This window comes from Erigeron canadensis, chromosome 5 (assembly GCF_010389155.1).
Source record: "Erigeron canadensis isolate Cc75 chromosome 5, C_canadensis_v1, whole genome shotgun sequence".
Lineage (NCBI taxonomy): Eukaryota > Viridiplantae > Streptophyta > Magnoliopsida > Asterales > Asteraceae > Erigeron > Erigeron canadensis.
Genome location: NC_057765.1, coordinates 26,742,393 through 26,766,766, shown reverse-complemented (window position 1 = coordinate 26,766,766; position 24,374 = coordinate 26,742,393). Strand labels below are relative to the sequence as shown.

Sequence of the window (24,374 nt, the reverse complement as noted above, 5' to 3'; positions counted from 1 at the left end):
CCATTTGAAGCTCTTTATGGTTATCACCCTCCTTTACATATTCCATATATCCCAAAAGATGCAGTAAATAAGGAGGTGGATGAGATGATGCATGAAAGACCGGGAGGCTGCTATAAAGCTGATGAAACAATCAATGTTGAAGGCTCAGTACCGCATGAAACAACAAGCAGATAAACATCGATTAGAAAGAAGCTTTGAACCTGGTATGTGGGTTTACCTTAAGTTACAGTCATACATGCAGAATTCTTTGAGGGTTCATAAGCATTCCAAACTAACGCCTAAGTATTTCGGGCCATTTCTAATTGTGGAGAAGGTAGGGTCAGTTCAATATAAGTTGGATTTGCCCGAGGAAGCTCAAATACATCCAGTTTTCCATGTTTCATTACTCAAAGGGGGCGATTGGGCCGCCTACTAGAGTGATTCCGTTGCCAAGGGAACCTCGTTTTACACTTCAGCCGCAAGCCATTATTATTTTAGATATCATATACAGATAATAAATATCTTTTATTTCAAAATTAAAAGTTATTAACGATGTAAAAAAATATTTATAAATATAACCAATATTTATTACGTTATATGATAAAAAGATATATAAAATTATAATTTGACAACTAAAATAAATCAAAAAGTTGTTTTAAAATAAAATATAAAGTTTAGAAATTATTTTTATAATAATTATATTATTAATTTAATTGTTTTCTATAATTATAAGATGTAGAAAATTACTTTACATAAATAGTGACCATATATTTTCCCTGACCACAAGAATGGACTTGCAATTTCAGCTAAAACCTTAGACACCATTTATCATTTATGCCTACGTTCATTTCATCAATAAGTGCAAAAGGGCCCGGCCTGCTAGCTAATTAATTAGGTGCCAACTTTTTTTTTTTAACGTTCGTGTCACGACACTGTTAGCCCTTACATCCATACGGGCAGGTAGTTACTAGCGACCGATCCACGAAGTCAGGGATCACAGGGGGTGGAAAACCCAACAATTTAACCGCTACAGAAGACACGACTTTAAATTGTAGTTAAACCTCGTCTGCTCAGACACGAACCCTGGTCCCACAGTATCCAAACATCATTGAAAGACTTCGGAATCCCGCTGCGGTTTTAACCTAGTACAATTAGGTACCAACTAGCTAGTGACCAAAACTTTCATTTTTAATTAAATCAGAAAAGAAAATTTGAAGTGTGTAAAAAAGAGTTTTAATGACTGAAAATTCTGTTACTAAATGGGTTCTGATCAAAGTGTTTTTACTATTTTTAGTGACAGAAAGTTTTAGACAATATAGTATTTGACCTTTAATGACTGAAATTTAGTGTAAAAATAGTCTTTTAACCACCGTTCCATAGTGACAGTTTTTTTATGAGAAGGAGAAGACCAAAATGCATTTAGTGACTGATTATAGAGATTTAGTGACACTTTTTTAGTCATTAAATGTTTTTTTTTTTGGTAGTGATCATCTGTCATATCTAAGTAGAAAATAAATTTTCTTTTTAAATGTTAGAACTCGATAAGCATGTAATTAGTTGTAATAATGATTTATCTGTTTTAATAGTTTAAGTCGGTTTTATATACATTTTGTTAAATTACTTTATTTGTTATGTATTTTTGTATATAATATAATTACGTTTTATTTCAATAATTGGTTGATTTATCCCGATTATTTCGTGCCAAGTAGGAAATTGTGATAAACCTGGACACCTTTTGGTAATCCCTGAATTCATGCATACATGCATATATATACGTAGATACGTGCATCATATCCACGCCGTCCTACAATAATTCTCAATATTCGATATCAACTTTTTCTTTTTCAAGATTTCCACACAAATTAAGGTTCGTTCGAAGTTCTTGATTAATCATCATCAATCAACTTAACCTAGTTACAGAATTACGTTATGGAGGGAGTACAACAACAACAACAATTTGTTAACAAGAATTACCACGATTATGAAGATGGTCTTGCCCCTGGGTATCGCTTTTGTCCAACCGATGCAGAACTTATCGTCTGCTACTTGAAAGCAAAGATCGAGAAAGATGTGTATCCCCCTTGCCGCATACATGAAGTCAATATCTATAACTACAATCCCGATGATCTTGCAAGTAAGTACTTTATAATCTATATAATAAATATTATTTGATTGATTTATTCTATATATATATATATATATATATATATATATATATATTGATTACTTATAAGGCATGCTTGATGGTTAATTTGATCATACTAGCTAATTAATTAATTAATTAATTGAAACGATACCATGCATCATGATAATCTATTTGTTACTCGTCGTACGTACGTACCATGTATCTATATCTATGATCAAATAATCTATGTGTTAGTCGTCCGTACGTATTTGTTATATGTATATGTGTGCGGGTACGTGTGTCTATTACATAGATCTTGTGATATGTACTTATTATTATTCTTGATATATGGTTAATAAATCATTTGAGATATATATAAGTAACGTGCATGTCTTAATTAATTACAGATGAATACCGATCGTGTGATAACAAGTGGTACTTCTTGACCCCGAGAGAACGACAGTGCCCAAAGGGGAGTCGGCCGAATAGAAAGGTGGGCAACTTTGGGAAATGGAAGGCAGCACAGAAAGACGCGGCAGTGTTGGATGTGAAGGGCCAAGAAGTTGGAAGGAAAAGAAGTTTGAACTTCATGGATGAAAATGGGATCAAGACGTCATGGCTAATGCAAGAGTATACCACCACCCATCCTAATCTCCCCATTGGAACCGGACCACAAACCATGGTATGATAAATTTGGTATCTATTTCTATATATATAGCCTATATTGTTGTATATATTCAATCATCATCATATGCATATACACTAACCAAATTTTTTCATTATATATTTGTTCATGTATGTAGTTGAGCAATTGGGTGCTGTGCAAAATTTATAAGCTGAAGGAAGAAAAGAACGGAACTACTGGAAACGTTAATCAGGCGAAACAACAACAATTTGTAGGCAAGAGAAAGAATAATGATCAAGAAAATCAGGGAAGTGTGCGCGATGAACAAAACCAACAACTACACAATATTCTTAAAGATGAACCGTCACCCAAACGAACAAGACTAGCATCAGACGTCGACTACAACCAACAGCAGCAGAGTACTGACCCTACTTCACAGCAATATTATTACAATCATGAGAGCATGTTAACTACTACAGCCGATGGTTATCATTGTCAACAAAATCAGAAGCAGATGTCATCAATATTCATGAACGCATCAACAAATTATAACACTAGTGCTTCAACTTCTTCTACTACTCCAAATGATGATCATCAACAAACACCTTCTAGCATGATAGTTACTAGTACTCCAAACGATGATCATGAGAGCATGTTAACGGCGGATGGTTATCATCATTATCAACAAAATCAAGTGAAGCAAATGTCATCATCAATTACCGCATCAACTTATAACGCTACTGCTTCAACTTCTACTACTACTCCAAACGATGATCATCAACAAACGACACCTTCTAGCATGATAGTTACTACTACTACTACTACTACGCCTCCATCGTCATGTCCGCCCCTCCCAGTAGACATGTTTTTGGATGATGATGATTTTGATTGGGTGGCTGCTATCGATTCTTGCGATGTTCTTGATGATATATATATTCCAGCTGATGATCATCTTTTCCAACCCGACGACGAGTTTGGCCGGTATCTTCTTGAAGAACTCGTGTTCTGAGTCCACTACTCCACTACGTACTAAAAGCCATTCAATACATTGTGTGTTGCATCATTATTAAGAGATGGCAATTTCTTGTATGATTAAATACATTTGTAACCACTAGTGCTTGCGAGTAGGAATAGATATAATGAGTCGTACTTATTCCTACTCTGACGGTAGTGGAGGAGGAGATTGGATTTTGTATTTATCATTGATATTAATTAATATTGCTGAGTTGTGTTTGATTGAATATGTATTTGATTGATATTGATTAATATGTTAGTACATGAGCCTATCTAGTATAACACCCCAAAGTTTTTAAAGTAAAGAAATTAACTTTTTTTATAGTTTTGACATTAAAATAATTTTCAAGTATTTTATTTTTGGATATGACATTAATTTTTAGTTAAAACTTTAACGGATAACGGGTAAATATAAAAAGAATTGGGGCGTGGCATCTCAAGAAATTGCCAACCCACCTTTCCCTCCCTTAGTCACACTCCACTAGTTCATCTTCAAACTTCTTGTATATTCTTCTCTTAATTCTTTGCAAATCAAATCCTATATTCAATTCAGTTAAACAATCTTACATCAAGAACAATAATAATTATCTTTTAACATCTCATAAAATTTCAAAGTGAGGGTTTGATTGTGTATGTGTGGGTAGTCGAAATTCAAGTATGAAAAGGGGGAAGAAGTATTTGTGACCTAAAGTCTTAAACATGAAATTTGACTAAATGATTAAATTATTAATTATTAAATTTATTATATAAATAGAAAGAGAGCCTAAGTCCCCTTAAGTAAAGATTGTGTTTGAAGCAACCCGAAAGTTAGTGCTAGATATGAATCAAAGAAATTTAACTAATAAATATATACAAACGGATAATTGTTGTATTTTGTGTTTATGTTTGTTTGTTCATTTAAATGATAAATATATACAAACAAACATATGTGAAGTATTATAGGTTAAGCTTAATGTCGAATTTCACTTGTGGAAAACCGCAAACTATCTTTTGATTTCATTGAAATTAATGCAATATTTTGTTAATAATAAATTTTGATTATAATATCCAACTAATATTTATTTACCCGCTTCATGTGTATAATTTTTTTTATTATACTAAATCACAGTTGGTCTAATAATTCATTGACCAATTACAGCTTTCGATTTATTAAAGTTAACTTTTGTTTTTAATTTTGATTTTAATTTACACTTTTTTGTTTTCTATCATAAATATACACTTTTTACCCAATAACTCTAATATAATAAATAAATAATAATACCTAATATACATGTGATAGAATAGTAGCTTATATTTATACACTAGAATAATAACTGATATATACCTAATAGAATAATAAGTAATATAAAATCCAATAATATGTTTTATAATATAAGTAAAAAATTAATTAATTTAAAATAAAATTTAATGTAAACATACTAAAACTTATATAGTAACTATACTATTTTTTAAAAAATATTTAGTAATTGTCATGATGCATATAAAAAAAATAAAACATATATAAATATAATTAATTATAGGAAAAACATATAACATTGTCATATTTGAATTGAAATATAACATTAACTATACTATCTATACTTCTATACTACTATATAAAAATTATAGCACTATGTTGAAAAGTTTATAATTTTGGAACATGCGAAATTACCATTGTACCCTTAATTAATTAACTTACACAATCATTCCATAAATTTTTAAAAGATGTTCACTATCCCTAAAAATCAAATATATTTGTATCATTTACATACACACTTGACATCGACGCCATCACCATCCATCGACGCCACCACATCGCAACTAATGTCATCGTCGCCGCATTGCCCGGGTACCCTGCTCGTTTCTATGGAAATGATTAATCAACCTAACCCATATGCCTAAAAGTCAACTTAAAACCTTAAGAATTTGACATGTGGATTCCGCTAATTCTCTTTCCTAATCTTGCCCCCTGATTTTTCCACATGTCATCATCTTACTATTAGGCATGTCTTTAGGCACACCAACTAGGTTGATTTATCATTACCCATTTCTATAAGTGTAAAATAAGAATTTAATACAACATGTGTAACAATAAAGCAAATACAATGATAGTGACTTATTATGATTTTTCAATGGTCAAATATCGCTATGTATGTCATAGTTTACAATTTTGATAGACATATTATATTATGTGATATCATAAAATATAATAAACAATTACGATGAAAACATTTTTTTAAAAATTTTTCAATATAAAACTCAAAGTTTTGAGATATAGATCAATTTTTTATTACTTAAAGTAGTATATTAAATCTTAAACTATAATAAATTAACATCTAACATTGATAATTTTATAAGCTCCGTATATCATATACGGGCCTAAAATCTGATATGAATGAACAAATTACAATTACGTGATATAAATATGAGTTCTCCCAATCTAAACTTGATGGATTGCCATCCTAGTGTTTCAGTGTTTGATATCTAAAATCTCTAAAAATAAAATTTGTTTATTATATTGCTGTTTGGGCCATAAAATAAATTATACTTGGGCTCTTGAATTGACATCTTTGGGCTTATTTATAGGGACTATTGCGAACTTGGGATCATGTCCTAAACCAACTGATTGCGGTCAAAATCTATAGATAAGGATTAAAGATTTGAAACACAATAAACTAGACATAGATTGCTATCCATGTTTAGGAAGAATATATATATATATTTGCCTTTACTATGATCACTGTTAGGGTTGTCAATGGGTTGGGTCATGGGTTTGCTTGAGTTGGTGGGTTGAAAAACTCTGATCCTAACCTAACCTATTAAAAATTTTAGGTCAGAAATTTCAACCCTGACTCACAACCCGTCAACCCATGACCCAACCCATATGACCTGATAAGCAAATATATATAAATATATAACGGAATAAATCAACTAATATAAAACTCTATCATTGATGTGTAGACTGAAAACAAAAGTACCAAAAAAAAAAGGAAATTTGAGGGTATTATTAGAACTCGACATAAAGTTAATAAACTTACTAACTTAGTGTCTCACCTAACATAAGTTAGTATCTCACAAAATTTTGAATCATCCTCTTATTTTAGATGTGAAGTTAGGTTAGATAAGATAAATAGAAAATGAGAATGAGGCGTATGAATAATAAATTGTGGAGTATAAGATATTATATATAAATCAAATATATATTTTAAGATATCAGGTTGGCGGGTCGACCTTACAACCGAACAACCCAACCCAGACCCAACCCAAAGAAATTCAGGTTGGCGGGTTGATGGATTGACGGGTTGGTGGGTTGAAAATCCCTAATCCTAACCTGACTTTTTTCGGGTTGGGTTCGGGTTTGGTTTCGGGTTGGGTCGAGATTGACAACCCTAATCACTGTATTATGGTCTATAACTATTTTATTTTTTAACAGCAGTAGTGATTGGACTCAGCGGCGTACTTCTTCATCGTCCGGTAGAGATCGACCACGTCACCAGCATAGTCAATCCGAGGGCATGACTGGCGATGGAAGTCCTACTACCGTTCTGGAGGAAACCAGCTAAATGCTAGAAAAAACCCCCATGCCCCACCTCATTGGAAAGGACTTCCCAATATGCCTTTCAAAAGTTTCAAACCCGTAACCAATATTTGGCTGAAAGACATAAAGGTATTAAATGTCCAGTTGGGCTAAATCCCAAGTACATAGTTTATAACTATTACATTAGATTATTAGTCACATTATCTTTAATCCAACCATATCTTGTCCTATTACTTTTCTAAACAACAAATTATTTCTGCCTTTTTTCTGTAGCAAGACTTTTTATTAAAACCATCAATCAAAAGCTGATTGTAGCATGAACGAGACATGTTACCCGAACGTTGCCTCGGGAGACATAACGTTTATGTATATTGTAGCATGTAAAATTAATAGTGTATTTCAGACGTTTATTATGTACGATTATACGTAAGATTTATAACGTATATTTAGGATTATTTACAAAAATGCTACTGATTTGTCACTGAATTGTAGTTGTCATACATTCTAAAAGTGGAAAAACTCAGACATGCTATAATTAGACTTTATTAAGTTATAAGTAATGTTTGATGTTAGTTACAAAACTGTAGAGAAAAGGACTTGTTAGAGAAAAGGACCTAACTCCCTGTTAGAGAAAAAGGACCTAATTTGCATAAGTTTTTACCGTTAAACATTCGAGCATAATTTAACAATCGTTAGTTGTTGAGGACCTTTATTGTAAGAGTATTAGAGTATAGGGGCATAAGTAGTAAAATGAGGAAAAGAAATTAAAAGAAGTGGCACGCAAAACGATGCATTCATTTTAGTATAGTTATAAGGCCTCTCCCTAAGCTAGAACACTCAACACCTCTTTCACACTGCCACGTCAGCTTTTTCTCTCTCTCTTCATCCACTTCTTCCACACTCACTCCCTATAACCCCTCCTCCACAACTTTTATTTATTTTATTTTAAATTTATCTAAACAATAAATTAAACATTTTTATTAATAAAAAAATATGATATTAATTTTCACATAATATAATTAACCTTAAAACTTTTGAAAATTTTCAAAACTAAATTATAAATAAAATAATACTTTAGGGTCTAAACTAAAATTTATATAAATATATATATATATAAACATATACTACTACAAAATTCCAAATAGAGACCCCTTATAGAAAGGTGTTTTGAAAAAACTTGATAAAACTGGTTTATAAAAAATTAGGGAGACCTATTTTAAACAAAAAAAAATGGTTTCTATACATGGAAAGGAGTTTAAAGTAACAAACAGGTCTCTTTCACTGATAATGGAGACCGGTTTTAGAGCAATAACCGATTCCTATTTGTTAAGACCGGTTTTAGTTAATAACACTTTTCTAAATTCATTAAATAGAGACAAATTTTAGAAAGACACTTCTCAACACTTCTCTAAACTCATATTCCGAGCCACTTTTAAATTGTATATTTCCCTTCTGTTTTGGCACTAACTAGCTTTCAGATATTTTAATTAACTTTACCCGGGCGTGAAAAAATTGAAATTCCCTCGTTTTTCAGGAACAAAATCCCCCATTCCTTTCTTCTTTTTTTTTTAAATTTTGAACAACCCCCATTCCTCTGGTTAAAACTCATTCACGACCTATTCTCTCTTCATTCTCATAACCGCCGTCACTGAGACCACAAGCACCAGGAGCATATCTTCACTCACAAGATGGTAAGTTATATTGAATTTAATTTTAGGGTTATGGCACTCATCCCACTCTATAAATATACACATATTATTATTATTATTATTATTATTATTATTATTATTATTATTATTATTATTATTATTATTATTATTATTATTATTGATTTGTCTGTTTTAATTTCGTAAGTCTACATATTTGCATACTCTTGATTAGTCAACTATATAGAGTTTGCGGTTGAAATGCTAATTGAGTCTCTGTGCTAGTTTACAAGTAATCACAAATATATATAGTATGAAATGTATTAATAAATTGTGAATGGGAGATTGAAAGAGCCACTTTATTGGGTTGCAATTCTTTTTTTTTTTTTTTTGGCGTGTCACTGATTCTATTGACTTAGTTATCTTAGTATTTTGAATTTATAATCTCTAAAAAATTAGTATATTGATGAATAAAAAGAACATAAACTTAACCGAAAGATGGGTTTAATGGAATTCTCGAATGGACTACTAAATCAAATATTTTGATTAGAAAACCATCACGTAGGTTTTGAGTTTTGACCCGAGTTACCAAAATCAATAACGAACAGCAGTAACTATACCAGCAGTAACAGTAGTTATACTTGTTTTTGCCTAAAAACCGAACAACAGCAGCTAGCTGTACCAGAAGTGGCAATACCGGCAGTTAACAACTTGAGCCTAACTGATACATATATTACTTTATTACTAGCTTTAAATAACTAAATATCGGACTTTATTTTAGTTATGAGTTCTAGCTTGTAATATCGATTATCAGTAATGTCGCTTTACTTAAAATGCCTGAAATTATGATATACTACTATTTTGTAGTGATTGTACTGATAAACACTCTCATATTTCATTGTGCAGGATCATGACCGAGAGCATATAGAGTGTGATGAAGAATCCGAGCAGCAGCTAGCTATTCCAGAAGCGGCAATACAGGCAGTTAACAACTTGAGCCTAACTGATACATATATTACTTAATACAGGCAGTGAATCCTGATTTCTTCTTCACCAATGAACCATTCAATTTTGGCATTCAACACGACAATATTTTGTTGATGATGACAAATGGGTGGCTTGATTATGGGATTATAACTTTCTATGCAATATAAGTATGTTAGTATTTACCATATTCATTTAATATGTTAAAGTAATTCATATACTTATGAATGTCAATTTGTTAGGTTCCTACATAATTAGTTGATAACTCGTCAAACAAGTCAAAGTCAACTTAACCATTGTGTCTTTTTGAACCCGTACATGATTCAAGATCAAGCTTGTACTATCGAGCCAGTAAATGTCATGAAATTGATCCTTCCTTACATTCATAACAAACAAATTTATCTTATCTTGCTTACTTTACAAGAGTAAGAATTATATGTTGCTATCTACTTTCTCTATATACACATATATATAATCTTCATTTTGTGTACTAAAAAAGGGTTATTTTTTTTAAGAAACACTGGTCACTCTTTATATTGGCACCGGGTAGAGGATTGGTTTTCATTTTGGATTCCTTAAATAACAAAATCCAAAAGAACCACTTGAGCTAAAAACTTACAAAAATCATTCATGAGTAAGATCTATTTTATTTGCTCGTTATATACTACTGATTTGTATGTAAGCAGGTTTGCTCATTATATACTAACTGCTGGTTCTTTTAATTCTAGATGTGTTGGAGATAGGTTAAAATGGACTCTTGTTGATGTATGTTCTCTTGCCTTGTTTATACGCATGTAAACAAATTTGATTTAGATTGTTGAATTTGTTTAAAAAGTATATTTACCATGCATATAATATTTAGTGCAACCAACAAGATGGAACTTGGGAATGCGGGTTCTACATAATGCGTTGGATGTATAAATTTGTGATTAGTCGACCATATGACTTGTCAACATCAGTATGTAGTCACTACACATTTTTTTTTTCTTATGTATGTTGGTGTGTTAAGTAACGGTTATGCTTTTCATATAGGTTCCTTGGAAAAATAGGAGACCATATACTCAAAAGGAAATTGACAGCATAGTTGGCGAATGGATTGGTCATTTTGCAGAGATTTACGGTTAGGTAATAATCTCCTTTCGTGCTTTATACATTTTAGTTTTTTTTCTTAACAACCGAAACTTGTTTTACTACGGTCCAGTCTATTTTGAAGTGTAACACCTCTAACAAGACTTACATTGTTAATGAAACACACCTGATCTAACAGTAAGAAGTGGTTCCAACTTCCAAGAAATATGATGAATCTATGGGAGCTTCTGAGCTTTTTATGTATCTTTATATTAACAGTAACAAGTTCACTATATTGGTTCTTTAGTTAGGTTTTTTTATGTTTTAATGCTAGTTTTTGCTACTTCGTTTTGCTGCTGATTTTGTAGTAAATTAGATGTTGTTAGATTATTTGTTTTAATCTCTTTTTTTACTATAGTTTTTAAGCTGCATTGTTGTTTTAATGTGCAGAATTTCGTGGTTGTTTTGATGCTATTTTGAAGCTATTTCGTTACAGTTTTAGAACTTCTTTTTGCTGCTGTTTAATGGCGATTATGATGCTTATCAATCATCAAGTAAGTTCTTTGCCCCCATTTCGACAAATTTCTGTATTCTCTTTTAGTGGGATATTTAGCAAAATAAATATGATCTCTATGTATGTTAATTAGGCAGCATGGTAAGATTTGATATTTGGGTAAAAAGTTTGACCTTGGGCAAAACATACCAACTTTGTAGAGAAATATTTGTTTACAGAAAGATTTGAACTTTGGGAAAAATAGTTTTGTAATCAGCATAAAAACTATAAGTATTCTAAAATCCCAGGAAAAGAATAATTACTCATGTTGTAGCTCTAGTAACCCACATCTTTTTTTTTTGACCAGTTAAGTCTACACAAATCTATATTGGCCCTTTACCTATTTCAGTGCTGAAATGTATTGCCTTTTGTATTATTTGATATTTCTTGCTCTTTTAGGAATCCTAATGCAAGATATATTGCTAGGGAGCACCTGTCTAAAATGCAGAACCGAAGTGCACGGTGGAAGATCTATAAAGTCAAGATATAGATTAATAGTAGAAAAAACATTATGTATGGGGTCTTTAGCCTTTGAGATTGTCATGTTTTATATACTTAAAGCTATGTATATTTAGCTATATGATATTTGTGACCGAGATAGACAATTATCAAGTTTTAATGTCGATTAATATATAAATCTTTTAAGGTTCACTTTTCCATGTTTAAGTTTCCAGAAAGGCTATATATTTATATATACGTATATGTCAATTAAATGGTATGCACTCTGCAACATAATCATAAAGAAACCAGTTTTTGATTACGAAAAGGTTTGTATGTATTACAAGGGGACCAGTTTTTGAGTTAAAAAATGGTGTTTAAACATATTAAAGAAACCGGTTTTATTAATAAAAAGGGTGTCTCAAAATACTAAGAAACCATTTTTGTCAATAAAAATGGTGTCTAAACATGCTATAAAAACCAGTTTCGTGACTAAAAGAGGTCTCTATACTTTTACAAGGAAACCTGTTTTTACAATGCAATAGTTATCCCTTTCATGGAGACCGATTGAAAAACTGGTTTCTATAGCCATAAAAAACAGGTCTCCTTTACTTAAATCTGTATATGTAAAAAATGACGGACTAATAATGTTAATTTATTAAAATCTATCTCCTTCTTCTTTGTTCACCTGCAAAGACAGCCACACACACACATAAAAATCAAATAAATAATAAAAAAAAAGAAACTGGTCGACTTTAACATAAAAAATCAAATAAAAAAAAAGAAAAAGAAAAGGCTGCCCCACTTTCACTTCTCTCCCTCTCGTCCAATCCTATTATTTTTACTATCATGCCGAGTGTCAAACTTCTAAGTTTGATATTCTTTAGGGACTCATTCTGCTACTACAGGTAAGAAGGTAAGACCGAGGGTATTTTCTATTATCTTTGTATTCTGCAGGTACCAATAATGTCAAGTCTGGAAAGATGATCAGTATAAATACAAGACATATGTGATTTAGGGTTTATGTCTTCGAGTCTTTATCTGTATTCGGTTCTGTATGTTCCATTCTTTCTGAATTCGTTCTTCATCACAATATTGTGGTTATTATTCTTTTTTTCATTGTGAGTCTGTAAGTTTACTTTATTGTTTAGGGTTGCACACATTTATGGACAGCCCAACTTTAGATCTGCACACATTTGTGGACAAATCATTGTCATCGAGTTGTAATAGATCTTAGGTCTTATTCTCAATAATCAATTGAGGTAGCATTTTTACATGGTATCAGAGCGGCGAGGTTCCGATCGAAGAAATCATGGTTTTGTATAATAATAATAAAAAAAAATAAGTTTTTTGATATTTCGGTTTCTGTCTTAGAAATTTGGGTTATTTGGCTGGTGATCGCTATCTTGTTGATCGTTTCTGTTGCTGCTATTATAAGCTTAGGGTTTTGCCTTACAAACCCTGAACTCGTCAAAATCGTTTCCGCTGATATTGATTGATTATTTCTAATCAATCTCTGTAAGTCGTCTTTCATTCATATTACTAGTTGATTACCTTGGTTTTGCACATAGGATTTTACGGCTGCCTTGACCTACTTCTTGAGAAGTCAGGAATCCTGGTAGTAGTTTGATCTCATTATTGTGTGAATCATTGTGTGATCTAGAAACTCGAGTCTTTACTATTTTACTGTTTTTTTGTTTGTTTATTACTTGAATTATCTGCTTATTTGCTTGTGTGTTTTTTGTGAAATACTTGTTAATTTTTCTTTGTTAATGGCTGATAATACTTTGGTTAGTAGTTTAGATCCTAGCAATCCTCTGCATCTGCATGCTAATGATACTCTTGGTACACCTTTAATATCTTTCAAATTGCTTGGAACTGAAAATTATAAAGTATGGGCTAGTGCAATGAAGTTAGCGTTACAAACTAAAAATAAAATGGGTTTTGTTTATGGAACTGTGGTTAAAACTGCTTATGCTACTAGTATTGTCTTGTCTCAACAGTGGGAGAGATGTAATGCAGTTGTATTGTCTTGGATATTAGGAACTATTTCCCAAGAACTGTATCTGGCTTCTGTGTTTTCTGAAAATGCTTTTGAAGTATGGAAAGAGTTAAAGGAAACTTATGATAAGACTGATGGCTCTATTGTGTTTAACTGTATGCAAAAAATTAATAATTTGAAACAAAATGGTGCCTCTTTGTCTGACTATTATCATAAAATGAATGCACTTTGGAGAGAATTTGATACTTTAACAAAACTACCTGCATGCACATGTGAGGCTAGAGCTGAAGTTCAAACCCATGATAAACTTATGAAGTTAATGCAATTCTTGATGGGTCTGGATGATGTCTATATACCAATTAGAAGTACTCTGTTAACTAAAGATCCATTGCCTGATGCTAAAAGTGCTTTTGCTATTCTGTCTAGATAAGAATCTCATAGGGGTGGTCATCCTAATTCTGTTAATAATATGCATACATCTTTTACTGCTAATGGTTCTGAAAAACCTCAAGTTACTGCTTTTGTTGCAAAATTTTTTGATAATAAAAAAAAATTTAACAATAATAGAGGTCCAAATCCCAATCTAAGTTGCAAAAAATGTGGAATGATTGGTCATACTATAGAAAGATGCTATGAAATTGTTGGATATCCACCTGGTTTTAAGAAACATCCTAATCCAATAAGACAAAGTGGCTGTATTGCTAATTCTAAGTTTGATAATGCTTCCTCAAGTATGCATACTTCTTCTAGTACTTCTGGTTCTGTGCTACCTTTTACAAATGAACAGGTGCAAAAGCTGATAAGTCTGATTAGTGAGAAACCCTCTACAAGTATGCATGCAAACATGGCAGATATGCCTAACTTTTTTAATAATAGTGTGATGTTTAATTTGAATTTTGATAAATATTTTTGTGCTTCTTCTGGTAAAAAATGGGATCATGTGAGTATTGGTTGGATTATTGACTCGGGAGCTAATCATCACATGACTGTTTGCTCTGTTAATTTGTTCAATGTTATTGATGTGTCTGAGTTAAATTTAACGGTAGGACATCCTAATGGTACACTTGCTAAAGTAACTCAAGTTGGTAATATTAAAATTACTGAAAATGTGATTTTGTATGATGTTTTAGTTGTCCCAGAATACCGTGTCAGTCTACTGTCTGTCCATAAGTTGATTAAAGATAACAAATTCTTTGTTGGTTTTGATGAGAATAAATGTTATATACAAGATTTGAAAAAGGAGAAAGTATTGGGGACTAGTAGTGAAAAAGGTGGATTATACTTGCTTGATCATGATACTAATATTGTTGGTAAGTCTAATAATTTTGTGATTAGTCAGTCTTACCATGTTTCCAAGTCTTTGTGGCATAGTAGGTTTGGTCATCCTGCTGACCCTGTTCTTGCTGTTTTAAAAGATGATTTAAGTCTAGGGAGAAATTCTTATATCTCACCTTGTGAAATCTGTCACAAAGCTAAACAAACAAGAGAACCATTTCCATTAAGTGATCATAAAACATATAGAATTGGTGAACTTGTTCATTTAGACTTATGGGGACCCTATAAAGTTAATAGCAGGGATGGTTTTAAATATTTTTTAACTATAGTTGATGATTATTCAAGGGCTGTATGAGTTTACTTAATAAAAACCAAAGACGAAGTAACTGATATGATTGTTTCCTTTGTAAACCTAATACAAAATCAGTTTGATATAAAAGTAAAAATAATTAGAACGGATAATGGAACAGAATTTGTAAACAACAAACTAAGTATCTTTCTGGATTCAAATGGTATTATTCACCAAACTAATGTGGCTTACACTCCACAGCAGAATGGTATTGCTGAGAGAAAACACAGGCATTTACTTAATGTTGCCAGAAGTTTAATGTTTCAGGGAGGATTTCCTCTTAGTTTTTGGTCTGAATGTGTGCTAACTGCTACTTATCTTGTGAACAGGTTGCCCTCCTCTGTCTTAAAAGGCAAATCTCCATATAAACTTGTCTACAATAAAAAACCAAGTCTTTCCCATATAAGAAATTTTGGCTGTCTATGTTTTTTCGCTGTCTTAAATAATTCTGATAAATTCACTCCAAGAAGTGAAAAATGTGTCTTAATTGGTTTTTCTAGTGTCAAAAAAGCTTACAAATTATTCAGTCTTGAAACCAAAATTATTATTTTTTCTAGGGATGTAAAGTTTTATGAGACAATTTATCCTTTTAAAATGAAAATACTTCTTCTCAAACTGAGGTTATTTCTGGTTTTGATATGTCTACTGAAAATGATCAACTTAATTTTTTTAATATTATTAATGATGACAGTCAAAATAAACCCAATGATGAAGGGAAAGACACTTTTAGTTCTGGCACTAGTACATCTTATGGTGACGGCAATAGTCATCTTGGTTCTAACGGTGGCCAGGGTGCACCACAGTTACCTAATGACACTGCAACACCGATAGATGACAATGTGATCCCTGAGGGTATTCATGTTCAGGCTTTAAATCAAGGTCAAGTTCATATGGATGACTCTTCAAGACTTAATGAGATTAGTACTAGTCTAAGACGATCTGAAAGATCTTCAAAACCTTCTATTAGACTGAATGACTATATTGTGGGGTCCAGTATTAAATATGGGTTAGATAAGTTTGTTTGTTATTCCAAGTTGAGCAATATTAATTACTGTTTTGCTACCAACCTCAATAAATCTGTTGAACCAAAAACCTATAATCAAGCTATTCAAGACCCAAAATGGATTGAGGCTATGAATAATGAACTTGAAGCTTTATATAGAAACAATACCTGGGAAATTACTGATTTACCTAGTGACAGAAAAACTATTGGATGCAAATGGATTTACAAAATCAAATATAAAGCTTCAGGGGAGGTTGAAAGATATAAAGCTAGGTTAGTTGCTAAAGGTTACAGTCAAAGAGTGGGCTTTGATTATGAGCAGACTTTTAGTCCTGTAGTTAAAATGGTTACTGTGAGATGTTTGATTAGTTTAGCTATTAATAAAGGTTGGAAATTGTTTCAACTTGATGTTAACAATGCCTTTTTGTATGGTGATTTGGAAGAAGATGTTTATATGGATCTTCCTCTTGGTTGTTCTGAGTATGGATCTAACAAAGTTTGCAAACTTGTCAAGTTTCTTTATGGTTTCAAACAAGCTCCTAGACCATGGAATGCTAAGCTTACTTGTGCTTTAACTGAACATGGCTTCATTCAAAGTAAGTATGATTATTCTCTCTATACTAAAAGGAGTGATTTTGGATTTATTGCTTTATTAGTTTATGTAGATGACGTTGTTATAACTAGAGATAACACTGGTGAAATTGAAAAATTTAAACAGTTTTTGAGCAATAAATTCTTAATTAAAGATTTAGGTTTTTTAAAATATTTTTTGGGGATTGAAGTTTTGGAGAATGATAAAGGTGTTTGTATGATTCAAAGAAAGTATTGTTTGGAACTTTTGCATGAGTTTGGGTTATTGGCAGCCAAACCTGTGGCTACCCCTTTGCCTGCAAATGTTGTTTTAAATGATAAAGAAAGACACGATGATAAGTATATTAAAGATGTCACTCAATATCAGAAGTTGGTTGGAAAACTTATTTACTTCACCAACACTAGGCCTAATATATCTTATTCAGTTCACTGTCTTAGCCAACATATGCATGCACCCTTGCAGTCTCATGTCAAAGTTGCTTTAAGAGTTCTTAGATATTTAAAAAACAGTCCTGGTTTCGGTATTCAGTTTGAAAAAAATTGTGATTTGAAGCTTAGTGTGTATGCTGATGCAGACTGGGCAAAATGTCCTAGTACTGGAAAATCTGTCTCTGGTTTTTGTGTTTACTTTGGAAAATCTTTAGTGTCATGGAAAATCAAGAAGCAAGCTACTATATCCAGATCTTCTACAGAAGCTGAATATAGATGCATGGCATCTGCTACTTGTGAAATTATTTGGATTTCAAATATTTTGTCTGAATTGGGTGTGACAAACTTACTTCCTGTAAGCTTGTACTGTGATAATAATTCTGCCATTCAACTAGCTGTCAATCCCGTGTTTCATGAGAAATCAAAACATTTTGAGATAGACCTTCATGTTGTAAGAGAGAAGGTAAGTTCAGGTATGATCTCTACTATCAAAATTGATTCTTATGATCAAGTAGCAGATATCTTTACAAAAGGTTTAGGTGATGCTCACTTTCGTGATCTATACAAAAAACTCAATATGCATGACATGTTTAAAAAGGTTTAATCTTTTTGTTCTTTTCAAACTTATAAGTTTGAGGGAGGATGTTATTTTTACTATCATGCCGAGTGTCAAACTTCTAAGTTTGATATTCTTTAGGGACTCATTCTGCTACTACAGGTAAGAAGGTAAGACCGAGGGTATTTTCTATTATCTTTGTATTCTGCAGGTACCAATAATGTCAAGCCTGGGAAGATGATCAGTATAAATACAAGACATATGTGATTTAGGGTTTATGTCTTCGAGTCTTTATCTGTATTCGGTTCTGTATGTTCCATTCTTTCTGAATTCGTTCTTCATCACAATATTGTGGTTATTATTCTTCTTTTCATTGTGAGTCTGTAAGTTTACTTTATTGTTTAGGGTTGCACACATTTGTAGACAACCCAACTTTAGATCTGCACACATTTGTGGACAGATCATTGTCATCGAGTTGTAATAGATCTTAGGTCTTATTCTCAATAATCAATCGAGGTAGCATTTTTACAAATCCCATTGACCCAACGAAAACACCGGATGAAGAAGCTGGTCGACGGAATGCTACCAATGGCATCGTTCGTCGACGGATCTTCGAAGGGGCTGTTGACGAATCCTTAGTGACCTGCCTAATGAGGCATGCATGGTGACCAAATGGACAAGGCAAGTGGCCTAAATTTGCCATGCTTCTGGAGTTTTATTCACATATAGCATCTTTTGACAATATGTTATCTGAAACTTTTGAGAGAATTAGGGGGCGTTTGGTTGCAGAAAATACCCCATGTTTTCCATTTCTGTTTTCTAAAAAAATATAAAAAACAGAAAACGCATTCTAATAATAGTTTTATAAGAATGTTTTCCAAGGAAACATAAACAATGTTTTCCATTTTTGCATAGATAACTTGAAAACATCTTTTTCTTGTTTTCCATTATTCATTTTCATTTTCCATTTCATTCATGCCCCTCCCCTCACATCTCTAACATGTTTTCTAGTTTTTTAATTAGAACGCGTTTTCAAAATTTTTATTTGTATTTTAGAAAATAAAAACTCTGTTCATTCTATAGAAAAATTAGAAATGAAAAACTAGAAACATTTTCTATAATCAAACGCGCCAATAGGTTCTTTGAGCTTCAAAAAGTCTGCTTTGATGAAACCATGATAATAATTAAGATCCATTTAGCAGCTCTCTGTCATTTTTTTAACAGCAAACCATGATCCTATATTACTTATTTAAAATACGATAAAGAGGAGAAGTTAAATATTCTGCTCAAAGTAAAATATATCTAAAAATAGACCGATTTTATATAACCTTCAATTTTGGAAGTTCTTTCTATGAACAACGCATATTTGAGCATGTCGAATCCATACAGGCATATACCATCTTGTTCTTAGAACGACACGTATAAACCTATTGAATGTCACTAGTACTAGTATCTTTTGGTCTTTGATTGGAGACTCTAATACATTAAGGGATATAAACATTTTGTCCCAAAGTAGAAAGTATGTATATATATACATAACAATAGAAGGCATAAAACTTTACACTGCCACTACAAGAGAATTTGGTGTATAAAATAACAATTCATTATCTCAATGCCTTTGGACCTACTGCCAGAGATATGTAATCAACTCCTACCATTGACAATGGAAGCATGTCATAAAGCAAGTGCCATTACTTTACAGAATAAGCGCATATATACATGACAATGATTAATTTTGCGTTTTACTTAAAGCTACGTTACCTAAGTTGGAACTTATCTATAAAGGGTTGTAAACGAATTGGACGTTTAGTGAATAGTTGATGAACTTGTTTGACTGGAATTGAAGTTCACTCGTGTTTTTTTGTTTAGTTAATTAAGCAAACATGAACACAAGAAATTATTTGCTTAGTTAAATAAATCAACATGAATATATATAATTACTATTCGTTCATTTAATTTATGTAACGTTCAATAATATATTCGTTCGATAGTTACTACGAGTATTAGTTAAATAAAACACCGTCTCCGTTATTGTTAACATTTTGTTCATACTAAAATTTAAAACCCAAAGCTTTCATTCTCAAGCTTCCACATCAAGTATCATACATCAATTGATGATGGTTGTTATATATAGAGAGATGACCAATTACTACAATTCTTTATAAATTCAAATATTATTATAAAAATAAATAATCTGACGTCATTATCTATTAAGATTAAAATTTGATTTGTTATTATTCAAACATTGTATTATTGTTGAGACGATATTAAAATCCAAAAACTACATCAAAAGTTGTGTCTTAATTTCCTTTTAGCCATTTATATGAGAGGCAGGGTCGCAGCGAAACGTAGTCAACTTTTGACTTTGTGTGAGATGGATGGGTCGAATGGTCGATCGGGTGCTTTGGGTTTGATACCGACGCTTGAGAGTACGGAAAATTGTGAGCCACAAAAAGGGTTTTGTGGCCGAAAATATACACCCATGCAGTCATGTAAAAACATATATTTGGATATGAGTCACATCGTAGCCAGCAGGGTTAATGAAGTTGATATCAAATAATTTTAAGCCCGATATCATCTTCATCCACGTAAAAAGAGTGCAAATATTTAGTTACGTGAAACAACTATTTTTATGATTTTTTATCCAAATTAAAGAAGCAGAGTAATTTTTCTAAACAGTAGATAGTCAATAGAGAACATCTTCACCCTCAGATTTTAATCAAAGATCAAGATTCAAAGTTCATCTTTGAATATTGACTTTTGATTTTCATTTAAATGCCAAGATGTTTTCAACTTAATCTATCAAGTTGAAAACAACTTGAGGGGATCTCTTCCCTTATTATATAAGGATGTGGGTCGCTCAGATCATAATAATAGTTGTAATATCGGGATTTCGTTATGCTGTTACAGGATAGACATACAAGAAAAATCTTCACAAAAACTACTATCAAATGAAATTAATGAAAATCGAACCCTCACCTCATAGGTATATTGGTTTTAAAATATTTATATTTAATTTTATTTCAAACTTCTATATTTTTAAAAAAGATTTAAACTTTTCTATTAACACAAGCATTAAAAATGGATGCAGTGGTTAAAAAAAATGAATGCATAAAATAAAAAAATATGATTTTTTTAGTTTTAATGGATCATGTGTTGTGAACTTTCTAAGATTATGAAGAAAGAAAAGGTAATTTAATAAGTAACATCCAATGTCATCTTACATGAGTTTTGGGTCCGAACACCACAAAAATGTATGAGGATGGTTGAGATTCGATGTAGACAGAGTATTATCTCTGCTTAAGATAAAGATGGTACTTTCAGGTTCTATTTAAGATAAAAAGACTTGCGACTTTGCAAAAGGTAATCATGGAACTCTTAACCTCTGTTTCCAAAGACAAGAGTGTTACGCTTAATTCAATCTTACAGATTTATATAAAGAAAAATATTTTACTATTTACCTTTTTACTTAATCACTACATTCAAAAATTTGGTTTCGTTTTTCAATTTTGAGCTTTTAAGGTTTGTTTTCTCTTAGATAGTAATTTTTTCACGTAGACATATATAATTTGGTTCATTGGGCCGGTGCCCGAATATCCAAAAATCAGAAAATTCATTCGTCGATGTTGTATTTGCCCTTGTAATATGTCATGTAAATAAGGGAACTTGCGCCTTTGGGAAAATAACCAAGTTGTGGATGAAAAGGTAGAATGCGATATATCAACTGTCAACTCTAATCATTATTGTAAATTTGTGAGTAGACCCCAATCCTAATTTTATGTGCGAGTTTTTTCAACTCTATACGTCCATCTTCTAATTTTTTTATATATCGTATTGGTGGTTCACTGTAAAGAAAAATGAAAATGGACCCAAAAAAATAAAATAAAAATACAGATTACAGAGTAACAATTAGTTCACATGTTCAAGAGTGGGGAAAAGGAAGTTTGGTTAAAAATGTCGCATCATGTTTCCTTTTTGTGTTCATCAGTTGGCCTACAAAAATAGTTATGTAAAACGTAGTTATTCATAAAATGTTGGTAATTAATAACACTAGTAATTGGCCTACATGTCTTGTCACAATAACGTAAGTGAAATACGATGTTTAAACTAATTCAACGGCACATTAATAAGATGAGTGTTTAACAAACTAAAAACATAGTTATGTAGTGAGTTTAACTGCAAATTCAATTCTTCCTTTTTACAAATTAACCATCTTAGAAACAAAACTTAACTTTAAACAACGCTATGTCCTTAGAGTATACGGCTATGTTTAAGAAGAAGTTATACTTTATACAGATTTTAAAATTTTCTAGTTTCGAGCTCTTAAGAAAAAACACTGAGAATATAATATAGGTTTGTTGGTATTCTATCCTTCCTATCCTTTGCCATTCTAGGCCACCATATCAACAAAATTTTGTCAATATATTAGTTTTAGTCTATGTTTGAGTTGTATAAAATACATATAAATACAAATATTAGACAGTACCAAACTTCCAACTGGAAACTATAAGGCTGATATAGAGACATTTTAGCTACCTAAAACAAAAACAAACCAAGCATGCTTTTACATAATATTCCTTCATATCTCCTCCTAATGCCTTCCTGCTGTCACAAACCAAAACCCCTCCAATAAAACCCCCCAAAATACACACAACAAAATCAAACACACACTTTCACCATTTGATCACCAAAATGTCTAAAACCACCACCATCATTTCCCTCTTCCTCCTCCTCTCCACCACCATCACTACCGCGATCACGACCGTCTCGTCCGATATCACGGCCTTAAAATCGCTAAAATCGTATATTAACCCGAAAACAATCCCTTCCTATACTTGTCTACATTCTTGGGACTTCACTTCTGATCCGTGTTCACCACCTCATGTCACACATTTCCTTTGTGGATTAACATGTACTAAAAACCGAGTCACTCAACTCACCCTTGATCCAGCTGGTTACACTGGCACACTCTCTCCCCTCGTTTCACAACTCACTCAACTCATTACAATTGATCTTTCCGATAACAAATTTTTTGGCCCAATTCCAAATTCTATCTTTTCACTTCCTAATCTCCAAACACTAATTCTTGGATCAAATTCATTTTCAGGAACAATTCCACCATCAATCCAAAACCTCAAAAAGCTACAAACTTTAGACATTTCACACAATTCACTATCCGGGTCACTTCCACCCAACTCACTAACCCAACTCACTGAGTTAACTCGACTCGATTTAAGCTACAACAAACTCACTGGACCCATTCCAAAACTACCTAAAAACATCATCCAACTAGCTCTTAAATCAAATTCCTTATCTGGGTATCTCCAAAAACCATCATTCACCGAGTTAACTCAGTTAGAAGTTCTCGAACTAAGCGAAAACTCACTCACCGGAACGATTCCTGCCTGGGTTTTCCTCATTCCATCTATACAACAAATAAATCTATCAAACAACACATTCACATCCATCCAAGTGTCAAAACCCTCGGTCAACTCCAACCTCATCGCCGTTGACCTTGGATACAACAAAATTTCCGGCTACCCGCCGGTCAACTTTTCGATATACCCAATGTTGGCATCTTTGACTTTAAGGTACAACAAGCTACGTGGCAGAATCCCATGGGAGTACACAAAAACAACAACGTTAAGTAGATTGTTTCTTGATGGAAACTTTTTAATTGGATTGCCACCAAAAGAATTTTTTTCCGGCAAGAATATAATTTCCGGCAGCCTAGGAGACAATTGTTTAAAAAGTTGTCCGATATCTTCGGGACTTTGCTTGAAATCACAGAAACCTTGGTCTATTTGCCAACAAGCATATCGTGGGAAACAGAAACCAAAGTCATGAAAATATGAAATGTTAGTTTGTTAAATTTTAATTTTTTTTGTAACATATATGATATAGCTATATAATATTTTTTTTATTAATTTTTTTAGTAATAGGTTTTAATGTATTGTATAGTATATTTTTACTTTAAGTGGACGTTATTTTGTACGTATATCATATTAATAGAATCATATTTCAGATCGTATATTTTTATTTGTGGTATCTTGGACTAAGATAGCATAACCTTATTATTTTATAGCAATGCTAGTATTTTATTCTTTTTGTCGATGGAATTAAACGGCTACACACGTAGTTTTAAGCGTATAAGGATTTAATATCCTAGCATTTTATTATTTTCCTTTTATTTATTAATTAATAAATAGCTAATTAACCT

The 24,374-nt window shown here is 32.0% G+C and overlaps 2 protein-coding genes and 1 long non-coding RNA gene across 3 annotated transcripts; all 3 read left to right on the top strand.

The window, feature by feature from the left end:
* Positions 1-1,908: 1,908 nt before the first annotated feature.
* Positions 1,909-3,738, top strand: LOC122601448 (NAC domain-containing protein 2-like). Its single transcript, XM_043774206.1, has 3 exons — positions 1,909-2,113; positions 2,512-2,786; positions 2,908-3,738. Exons 1-3 carry the CDS (start codon positions 1,909-1,911, stop codon positions 3,736-3,738), a joined length of 1,311 nt encoding a protein of 436 aa, XP_043630141.1.
* Positions 3,739-10,303: 6,565 nt separating this feature from the next.
* LOC122599000 lies at positions 10,304-12,102 on the top strand. The gene is made up of 4 exons (XR_006323821.1): positions 10,304-10,315; positions 10,923-11,015; positions 11,455-11,512; positions 11,911-12,102. It is a non-coding gene; the product is annotated as an uncharacterized LOC122599000 (long non-coding RNA).
* Positions 12,103-22,687: 10,585 nt separating this feature from the next.
* On the top strand, positions 22,688-24,185 carry LOC122600122 (LRR receptor-like serine/threonine-protein kinase RGI5). Its single transcript, XM_043772786.1, has one exon. It carries the CDS (start codon positions 22,847-22,849, stop codon positions 23,999-24,001), a length of 1,155 nt encoding a protein of 384 aa, XP_043628721.1. The 5' UTR covers positions 22,688-22,846; the 3' UTR covers positions 24,002-24,185.
* The last annotated feature ends 189 nt before the right edge of the window (positions 24,186-24,374 follow it).